The 11,397-nt window shown below is 40.4% G+C and overlaps 1 protein-coding gene across 3 annotated transcripts in view; it reads right to left on the bottom strand.

Moving 5' to 3' along the window:
- LOC106878991 (histone deacetylase 2) overlaps window positions 1–11,397 on the bottom strand; it is a 39,275-nt gene that overhangs the window by 2,044 nt on the left and 25,834 nt on the right. For 2 of the 3 annotated variants that reach the window (XM_052977794.2, XM_014928370.3), the window contains exons 8-14: window positions 11,179–11,287; window positions 9,989–10,129; window positions 8,226–8,334; window positions 7,785–7,843; window positions 7,086–7,157; window positions 4,670–4,804; window positions 1–1,959 (exon numbers count right to left, since the gene is read on the bottom strand). The exon at window positions 1–1,959 is cut by the window's left edge and continues 2,044 nt beyond it. In XM_052977794.2, the coding sequence (XP_052833754.1) occupies window positions 1,883–1,959; window positions 4,670–4,804; window positions 7,086–7,157; window positions 7,785–7,843; window positions 8,226–8,334; window positions 9,989–10,129; window positions 11,179–11,287 (702 nt within the window). In that variant the 3' untranslated portion in view covers window positions 1–1,882. The remainder of the gene's footprint in view (window positions 1,960–4,669; window positions 4,805–7,085; window positions 7,158–7,784; window positions 7,844–8,225; window positions 8,335–9,988; window positions 10,130–11,178; window positions 11,288–11,397) is intronic. The other variant, XM_052977793.2, reaches the window with a different exon arrangement.

Below are 11,397 nucleotides of genomic sequence, written 5' to 3'. Positions count from 1 at the left end.
GATATCTGGTCACAACAACAGGCAAATTACATATGAAAATATACACAAATAAACATACGTAAATATATGTCTGCACAGATACCTACATACATACATACATACATATATATATATATATATATATATATATATATATATATATATATATATATACATATATATATATATATATAGGCATGCACATAGGTACAAACGTTTAAGTTTGCTTATACATGTATTTATATGCATGCATATAAATGCATTTGTGTGCCTATACACACGCTATGAATATACATATATATATATATGGATATGTACTCAAATGTATGAATGTGTGTATGTTTATATGTATTTACAAACGTGTGTGTGTGTGGCTATATACAGTCACATAATGTATATGAATATATGAATACCTGTGTGTGTGTGTGTGTGAGGCATGATTGACAGTGACTTTGAACTTTCAGCTCGCTCCCCTTCGCATTTTGATGAAAGAGAACAAGCCAGAACTTCGAAGTCACTATCAACCTTCTCCTTGTGAAAGTTAATAATAATGTACTCTACTGAAAAGTTGTTAGTAATCCTTATGCTTAATGCAAAATTATTTTAAAGTATAACTTGCCATAAAAACAATTACACACACACAAGGTCTGATAAAAAAATATCAGAATTGTCGCTATGGTAACGGAGCTAAAGTACACAGAGTGAAGCTTCTTGGCACAGACTGACCTCATGACCTCAGACCATGTTGTGCATGCACACTAAGTTATAACATTCTCACTCACTTCTGCTGTTTATAGCAGTGCTTGGAAGTAAAGTGTGTAGAGACAGAATTACATATGTCCAGTCAGCAGGTTTTTGGTCAAACAACCACCATATTCCCCAGATCTCACCTCTTACGACTTTTTCCTCCTTCAAAAAATCAAATTCTACTTGAAAGAAATGTAACGAGGCAGCTGCTCTTTATCCCCTTAAAAAAAAGGAGTTCCAGGAATGCTTCCGTCAATGGAAACAATGATGGATAATAAAGTGTGTGGTTTCACAAGGGGAAAACTTAGAAGACAAAATGCCAAATTGATATGTGTTGTCGTTTTCTTTTTACAGCATCACTCCCTATACTTTTTGATCAGCCCTCACACACACACACACACACACTTTATCTTTCATTAGATGGTAAAACAAAATAAAGGGAGAAAGAGGAAAGACTAAGTGAATATTCCTCTTTACATATCATTATTATTATTATCGTTATTATTACTATGGATGCTGTTCTTATGGGTGCAGATATGATGCTTGCTAATGGTGGTGTCCTAGATAGTGGTGGGCAGAAATGTCTCCAGCATCAAATGATAGGTGAATCAGAGGTATCCAGCATGTATATTTCAGTATGTGTATATATGTGTGTGTGTGTGTGTGTGTGTGTGTGTGTGTATTTCTATACTGGCTTATGTACGCATGTATGTATATACATATGTGTGTGTGTGTATATATAGATATGTGTGTGTGTGTGTGTGCGTATGCATCTATGTGTTTATATGCTTCTCTATATGTATATGTGTGTGTGTACGTGTGTGGAGGCAAGGGAGATGAACAGAAACGTGTCTCTGAAGAGTAACACGGTAAGTACCTGGGGGTGGGGAGATGGGGAGAGAGAAGAGGGCTTCATTGGCAGATGGCAGCAACAGCCCAGAGCCATGGAGGGAAGGGGAAAGTAGAGTGCGTGACGTGGTGGTGGCGGCGGCGGCGGCGGTTGTGGTAGTACTGATGACAATGGTGGTGGTGGTGGTGGTGTAGTCGATGACGGTGGTAGTGGCGGTGATGATGAGATGGTGGTGGTGGTGGTGGTGGTGGTGGTGGTGGTGGTTGTGGATAAATAGCTCGTCCGTTTGTCCGCCTGGGCGTATCTTCAGTGCTCCATCCGTCCAGCATCACTGTCCCTTCCATCCATGGACATTCCTTCTGCTTTACTTAGGTCCATATCTGCTGCAAAGAAGAAAAACAAATTTTAAAAAAAAAAAACTCATTAAAATGGAAATGCATCAACAGAAATACATAATACAATCACAATAACAACCTGGGTCTCCATCAGTTGTGACAAGCGTTCATGAAACTATTGTGCAAGTGGCTGAGCATTCCACAGACATGCATTAGTTCTGAGAGAGATTCAGTGTGACAAAGAACGTGACAAGGCTGGCCTTTTGAAATACAGGTCTTACTCATTTCTGCCAGCTGAGAGAACTGAAGTAACATGGAGTGAAGACCGGGAAAGCCCCCGGCCCATCAGGAATCACTGCAGAGATGCTCAAAATATCTGGCAGTGTTGGCTATAGCCTAGTCACCCGTATTACGAACCAGGTGATACACGAAGGAGTCATACCCAATGACTGGTGTAGCAGCATCATAGTCAACTGCTACAAAGGTAAAGGGGACGCTTTAGATACAAATAATTACAGAGGCATCAAGCTGTTAGATCAGGTTATGAAAGTTACAGAGAGGGTCATAGCCCAACTAATTAGGGAGCGAATCAATTTAGATGAGATGCAGTTTGGGTTCGTGCCAGGTAAAAGCACTACTGATGCCTTATTTCTAGTGAGACAGTTGCAGGAGAAATACCTAGCTAAGGATAAACCTCTGTACCTGGCTTTCGTTGACATGGAGAAAGCCTTTGACAGGGTCCCCCGATCCCTTATCTGGTGGTCAATGAGGAAACTTGGGATAGAAGAATGGTTAGTGAGAGCTGTGCGAGCCATGTACAGAGATGCTGCCAGTAAGGTGAGGGTTGGAAATGAGTACAGCAATGAATTCCGGGTAGAGGTAGGGGTCCACCAAGGTTCCGTCCTCAGCCCCTTCTTATTTATCATAGTCCTCCAGGCAATCACAGAGGAGTTCAAGACAGGTTGCCCCTGGGAGCTCCTCTATGCTGATGACCTTGCCCTAATTGCGGAGTCACTATCAGAACTAGAGGAGAAGTTTCAGGTGTGGAAGCAAGGTCTAGAATTGAAGGACCTTAGAGTCAACCTAGCTAAAACCAAAATCCTAATAAGTAGGAAGGTAGATAAAACACAAACCCCTTCAGGTAGATGGCCCTGCTCAGTATGTAGAAAAGGAGTAGGTAGTAACTTTATAAGATGTACCCGGTGCAAGCTATGGACACATAAGAGGTGCAGCAACATCAAAGGCAGGTTAACTAGCAAGTTAGTTTTTGTTTGTGGCAGATGTTCAGGTGCAATAAAGACTGTACACAAACAGGAAACAACTTCTATCTCATTCCAGGGTGAAAAACTAGAGGTAGTCGATAGCTTCCGCTATCTGGGCGACCAAGTTAGTAGTGGGGGTGGGTGCGCTGAAAGTGTAGCTGCTAGAATAAGAATAGCCTGGGCAAAGTTTAGAGAGCTCTTACCCCTGCTGGCAACAAAGGGACTCTCACTCAGTGTAAAAGGCAGACTGTATGACGCATGCGTACGAACAGCCATGCTACATGGCAGTGAAACATGGGCTGTAACTGCTGAGGACATACGTAAGCTCACAAGGAATGAAGCCAGTATGCTCCGTTGGATGTGTAATGTCAATGTGAATACCCGTCAGAGTGTAAGTATCTTGAGAGAAAAGCTGAACATTAGAAGCATCAGTTGTGGTGTGCAAGAGAGACGATTGCGCTGGTATGGACATGTGGTGAGAATGGATGAGGATAGCTGCGTGAAAAAGTGCCACACCCTAACAGTTGAGGGAACCCGTGGAAGAGGTAGGCCCAGGAGGACCTGGGCTGAGGTGGTGAGGCAAGACCTTCGTACATTGGGCCTCACCGAGGCGATGACTACTGACCGAGACCTTTGGAAATGTGCTGTGCGTGAGAAGACCCGGCAAGCCAAGTAAGATCGTTGCCAGTGCCCCTGGACTGGTTCTTGTGCGGGTGGCACATGAGATGCACCATTTTGAGTGTGGCCGTTGCCAGTACCGCCTGACTGGCTCCCGTAGGATTTTCGAGCGAGATCGTTGCCAGTGCCCCTGGACTGGCTTGTGCGGGTGGCACATAAAAGACACCATTTCGAGCATGGCCGTTTTCGTGCGGGTGACACGTAAAAGCACCCACTGCACTCTCTGAGTGGTTGGCGTTAGGAAGGGCATCCAGCTGTAGAAACTCTGCCAAATTAGATTGGAGCCTGGTGTTGCCATCCAGTTTCACCAGTCCTCAGTCAAATCGTCCAACCCATGCTAGCATGGAAAGCGGACGTTAAACGATGATGATGATGATGATGATGATGATGATGATGATGACACAACTTGCTGCCATGTACTGAAGTCACAGCCTCACAATCGTGAACCAAATAACCTAACAACTAAACCATGTGCCTTCACACGCAATACAATATATACACATACATGACAGGTTCCTTTCAATTTCCGAGATGTATATATGAGGGGGAATTGAAAAGTTCCTGGTTTTTAGGGTGTTGTGAAAGGCCTAGCTGGAGGCCCAACCTTCCGAGTTCTTTTACAGGGCTTAGGAAAAAAAGGACCACTACAATAAGTGTGCAAATCTGAAGAGGGAAATAGGATGGATAAAATCATAATTAACTGATCTTTTCTGTATTTTCCTTTGCCTAAAGCCAGGAACTTTTCGGCATGCCCTCGTACGTACACACACACACACACACACACACACACACACACTGCAGCCCACAACAATATTTACCTTCTTTCCTCTCTTCATCCGTACGAGGACGCTTGGCTTTTGGCTTGTAGTTCATTCGGTCTCGTCTTCCTTCACCTTCATCTTCGCTATCAGATAATTCTTCGTCCCTCACGATCCTTTTGTCACTTGCCCTTACTATTTATGGTGGGACAGAAAGACAAGAAAGAAAACATTAGAAACATAAAACACAATGACCAAACTAAAAACAAATGAACCAACATCAAATATTTCAGCCTTAAACCACAAAACTTGTCCAGTCCCCCATCTCTTATCAACTCAGCCAATCAACACCCTCTAACAGCGATAGCTGATAATTGAGCAAAAGAGTCCTTTGGTTACATTTGAGAGCATCGCTTCATTTGTCCTATCCTAGTGTAGGTTTGACAGGTCTGCAGCACAACATACATATAGTCATCTCAATCCCGTATCCTTTAGCTTCTTGCATCTGACCTCATTACCACTTAGTCTTCCTTTCATCCCCCTCCACTGTCATTCCAGACAGTCAAGCTAATAAGGGACCAAACTAATGGTCACTAACTCTGCTAAAAATAGCTGTCAAATCTCACTGCATGGCCTCTTTGGCAAATTGCTCCAGGCCAATTAAACCCTATTAGTGGACCCAGGCCGACACACACACACGACAGATTTATTTCAGTTTCTGTCTATCAAATCCATCCACTCACAAAGCATTGGATGGCCCATGGTTGTAGTAGAAGAGACACTTGCTCAAAGTGTCAGGCTGTGGGACTGAACCTGAAACCAACAGGATTGCAAATCAAGCCTCATTGATATTTTTTTTAGGAACCTCGATTTTTCTGTCAAATAATAACCTCATGAACTTTGACGTCTGAGACCCTCCAGCCATGACAACAGCGCTGTGATACTGTGGCATTTGATATCAGTTGGCAATAATTGACAAACGGATTTATCTCCCTTTAAAGATACACAAAGACTTGTGCAGCAGACATTTGAGGAGTTGAGCAGAAAAAAGGGATATTTCCTAGGAAGAAATATTGAATTTAAAGCAGTGGTTCTCAACCAGGGTCCATATAAGATTTTTAGAGGGCCACACTAGCAAAATAGTAAATTGGAGATCCACAGCAATATTTAAAGGGTCCATGAAATGTTTTGATTTAAATGTATGTATTGCATGAAACGGCTGGGTTTCTGTCTCTTGACATTTTAACATAGTTCAACCTATACAAGTCAATGTGTGAATAACAAAATAGGAATTCTGAAAGAAGTATCTATCAAATTACTTTTTTAAACATCAAAATGGCCAGGGGTGGGAGCCACTGAAATAAAATAGTAAACAAAGGGGTCCACAGATAAAAATGACAACCACTGGTATAAAGGACCTAGAGACAATGTTTTAATTAGGGGCATTTAAAGGATCTAGAGACAATGTTTTAATTAAGGGCAGGTTTAAATGACCTAGAGACAATGTTTTAATTAAGGGCAGATTTAAAGGACCTAGAGACAATGTTTAAATTAAGGGCAGGTTTAAAGGATCTAGAGACAATGTTTAAATTAAGGGCAGATTTAAAGGATCTAGAGACAATGTTTTAATTAGGGGCATTTAAAGGATCTAGAGACAATGTTTTAATTAACAGCAGGGTTCAAGAGGCAGAAAATCTGGCAAATCTTGGATTAGATAATGTGACATTAAAGAAGCATAGATGAGAGAAAGAGAGGTATAAAGAGAGAGTGACAGACAGAGAGGTGAAGGAATGTGGCTTAGTGGTTAGTGTATTTGGCTCAGGATTGTAAGGCTGTGGTTTCGATTCCCAGTGGCATGTTGCATCCTTGAGCAAAACACTTTATGTCATGTTGCTTCAGTCCTCTCAACTAGCAAAAAAGAGAGTTGTACCTGTAGTTCAAAGGGCCAGCTTTGTCACACTCAATGTGTCACGCTGCACCTCTGAGGACTACATTAAGGGTTACATGTGTCTGTAGAATGCTCATCCACTAACTAGCACGTTAATTTCATTGATTGGATCAACTGAAACACTCGTAACTGACACAGTACCAAACAATGCGAGAGAGAGAGAGAGAGAGAGAGAGAGAGAAAGAGAGAGGGGATGAAGGGAGGGAGAGTGAAGGAAAAAGAGAGGTGGAGAAAGACAGGAGGGAGAGAGTGAGGGAAATAGAGAGGAAAGTAGAAAGAGAGAGAGAGAGTGGGGGAAGTTCATTGAGAGTAGAAAGACAAGGAATTCTAAATAACAGAAACCCATGGAGTTCTTGGGAATCATAAAAATCAAAATTGGAACAGAAGGGATGTTAGAAGTGAAAATGAAAATACAAGAAAAACCTGGGGGGGGGGGGGGCAAGTAAAGGGAAGAAAATATAAAAACACTGCAAAGGGTGGTGGAAGTAAAGATGGGGTGGAAAGGTGGAGGTGGAAAATGATACTCACTAGAAATTCTCTCATCAGGATTTTCTTTGTCTTCATCATCACTGTCTTCGTTAACAGCATCATCTGGAATTGCTGAATAACAGAAAAAAAACACACACACAAACATACATAAATAAATATATATATATATATATATAAATCTATCATAATTTTTTTTGTGTTTTGCTTTCCATGCTTGCATCATCGGTCAAACAAGTTTAGTGAAGCAGATCTTCTATGGTTGGATGCCAGGCGGAATATTTGAGACGAATGACACTGCTTGTATGACAGTGATGCTCATTTACAACTTTCATGCAATGTCAAGACACAAAACACACAAGGAGTGTTAAAAGTTCCTGACTTTAAGAGTGTCGTGAAAGGCCTGGTTAGAGACACAAACTTCCAGGCTCTTTTACAGGGCTTAGAAAAACTGAAGAACCGCTGCAATAAGTTTGTGAATCTGAGAGGGGAATATGTTGAATCAAATCATAATTAACTGATCCTCCTGTATTTTCTTTTAACCAAAGCCAGGAACATTTCAGCACTCCCTCATATAAATACTTGATAAACGGCACACACAAAACTCTTAGTCAAGTCTTTTTTATAGCAATTTGGCACCAGTTACACCTTCACTCATATAGACTCACACTCAAGCACTGTGGTGCCCAATCACAACAAAACACAATGTTATTGTGTCATTATTGTATTTGTCTGTCTTACCTTGCATTTGGACTCCAGGGGCATGGGGGAGCATTCTCAAGTTTTCATATAAGCGTGATCTGAAGTTAGAAAGAAAATATAAAACATTAACACTACAGGGATATCATCAAAGACAACATACACATTGCACCCACAATTTGACTTGCCAGTATTTTCAGAACAACAAATCATCTGCTGACTTTGTGCCAAGACAGAATAAGAGATCCCTTTACCAGGAAAGCAAGTAGGGGTTGGTGATAGGAAGAGCTTCCTGCTGTACAACAATGCCTCCATAATATATTCATCTAACCGATGCAAGAATGGGGGAGGGAAAAACACAGGACACAAAAATGAAGGAAATAAAAGAACATATAGAGAGAGAGGGGAGAAAGAAAGAGAGAGTGAGAGAGAAAGAGTGTGTGTGTGTGTGTGTGAAAGAGAGAGATAGAAAGAGGAACTTACTTTATCTTCTCCAGATATTCAGCTGTATTCTGGTTGGCCATATTGGAAGGGCTGATATGGAGTTTGAAATCAGGGCCATAATACTCAAAATAATCGTTGTATGGTAACTCTGTGAAAGAGAAACAGATATATATACATATATGTATGTGTATATATATATATATATATATATATATATATATGTATATATACACATATATTAACATGTTAACTACTACGGCCTCTTACTGGACTTTACCAGTAACACCACGTACTTCCGGTCACACTGCATGCTGTTTAATTAGAAAGAGATGTAATTTGGTGGGGAGGGCATTTTTTTCATTTTGAAATTAACCAGTTAGCATTCAAATTATTCTGTCAAATGTAAAGCTTATTTATTCACATTGTTGTGAATTAAACAGGTGTTATCTTGTAGCTTTAAGAGTTCGATGATGTGATTGTTTATTTTTAAGAATGATATAGGTTCGGTGTCAGAAGCTGGATATGGCCAAGTAGAACATTTTGGCCAGATATGGCCAGTTTAAATGTTAAAGGGTTAGACGTCAATATTTAGCACTCACATTATTTAACCCTTTAGCATTATCCCTCTGTCCAGGTAACCAATGTACCTCCTCTACAGCAAGACACCTGTTTCTGTTTCTCTGTCTCACTCTAACTTTTCATCATCTGACACAAGATCACGTCCTCCAAGTTCCCCTCCCCACTAAAAGAATTTTCGTCTGGCAAGTTACTTGGTGATCTTGCCAGTGTTGGTGCCACTTATAAAGCATCCAGTCCACACTGTAAAGTGGTTGGCATTAGGAGAATCCAGCTGTAAAAACCATGCCAAAACTGACCTCGCCTATGCTGGCGTCACATAAAAAGTACTCTGTCCACACTGTTGGGTGGTTGGTGTTAGGAACGGCATCCAGCTATAAAAACCCTGCCAAAACAGGCTCCCGTTAAATTGTCCAACCCATGCCAGCATGAAAGGTGGACATTAAATGATGATGATGATTATTATTCTTCTGTCAAATGTAATGCTTATTTATTCACTTTGTTTTGAATTTATCATGTATTATTTCTAAGCTTTGAGATTTTGATGATGCAACTGTTTATGATTTGAATGACATTGTCCAGTATGCGTGAGAGGCCAGATCTGGTCAGTTTGAACAGGTAGAACATTCTGGACCGAACATGGCCAGTTTGAAAGCTGAAGGGTTAAATATCCTTGAAGCCATGTCAAAAGTTACAGAATAAAATATTTTCTCAAATTAAGAAAATGTACCACCAGTAATGCAATACGGCAGCTGTGCGAAGTTTGCAATGAACCACCAAGGGTACATGCAGTGGTTAACATGTTCATGCCACTGGTAGAATTAGGGGTTTTGAGGGAATTGCATGGTAACTGTGTGTAAGAGAGAAAGAGAGATACATATAGTGCATTGTCAGGTAAATTCATTTCTTTCTTCCCAAAATTATTTGAATTAACATGAAGAATATTTACAGGTCCCAGACCAAATGCTGTGGCCATGCTGGGACACCATTATCATTCATTTTTACCTTTTTTTTTTCTCCCTCCACCCCCTCCAGTTATTAGCTTCAAATCCTTAGCAGCAATATGTAAATAGACAGATACATACATTGGCAGAAGTGGAAGTAGATATTCAAATATGCTGACATACACCATGGAATTTCCATGGCTCCCACTGCTGTCAATTATTACAGATGTGTTAACAATGAAAAGTAATAAGTAATGATAATGACAAGGCAAGCCTGTTTACCATTGGCAATTTCACAGTTAAGTGCAATAGAAGTCTCATGAGTCCAACACCGAGCAACGTTCCGGATGGTGTAGCCACCACCACCCAACATTAACAACGGTAAATTCCACTGCTTCATAAATTCCACGCATTTACCATGACCTGGGAAAATAGAGGAGAAAATAATGAAAGAGATGAGAGAAATAGAGAAGAAAGAGAAATAGAGAAGAAAAAGAAATAGAGAAGAAAGAGAAATAGAGAAGAAAGAGAAATAGAGAAGAAAGAGAAATAGAGAAGAAAGAGAAACAGAGAAGAAAGAGAAACAGATGAGACATGGCTGTGTATGATTAGCTAACAATGAGACCTACACTACATGTTATGCACACAGGAACACCTTCATATCTATACACACACACATATCCTTTCTACCAGTGATTCTCAAACCATACACACACATATCCTTTCTACCAGTGATTCTCAAACTATTTTTAATCTATGGACCTCTTTGATTCCTGTTTAACTCAGGCGGACCCTGATAAAAAAAATTAAATGTTCAAAAATATCCTATTTATATTTTTGTAATTAAAAATTGTTGTAATATTTTGTGTATTGTAGAAGTTTAACCAATTTATTGCAGATAATTTTCAACAAAATCTTGTATGGAACCCAAAGGGTCCAGACCAACCCCAGATAAGAATCACTGTTTTCTACAAACACTATATGGAATCCACAGATACATCTTGTAATATACCACCACTCAACAACCACAGAAGATCAAAAGCAGTCACAACTGAAAGCATGTCATGAACTGAAAAAACAGTTGGAAGCTAATCCAAACCTTTTTCCAAAGGTCATCACTGGTGACAAAAGCCGGTGCTACAGCTATGACCTGGAAATGAAGCAGCAATCAAGTCAATGGAAGCATTCAATATCAGCACGCCCTGAAAAAGCACCATCAGGTGAAGTTCAATGTCAAGACGATGCCAATTGCTCAAGGATGCAACACACTGCCCAGTCTAGGAAATGAACTCATAAACCTTATGAACCTATGTTCAATACTCTAACCACAGGGCCACATGCCTTAAGAAACACCCACACATACACTTTTGAGTCTTTGTCCAGAAGTGTCAATCTCTGTCAGGCATTATCAGACCTATACCTCACAGACTTTGTGCCCCTCCACCTTTGTAAGGCTATTCCAAACTGCTTACCTTTTAAGGTGAGGTTAAAACAACCCAGACGATCTCCTGACAAAGAATCTGCCCCACATTGCAACACAATGGCACTTGGTTGGTACATCTCCATTACTTTATTGATAACCTGAAATAATACAAACAGAATTCATTCAGCACTTTATATGCAATATACATACAGAAAAGCCCCCAGAAACAGCTGTTGGACTTATAACACCTTTCTTCCACCTCTTCAAC

Source organism: Octopus bimaculoides, chromosome 28 (assembly GCF_046866305.1).
Source record: "Octopus bimaculoides isolate indiv1 chromosome 28, ASM4686630v1, whole genome shotgun sequence".
Classification (NCBI taxonomy): Eukaryota; Metazoa; Mollusca; class Cephalopoda; order Octopoda; family Octopodidae; genus Octopus; species Octopus bimaculoides.
Note: the sequence above shows the minus strand (reverse complement) of the source record. Positions and strands in the feature narration are given on the sequence as shown.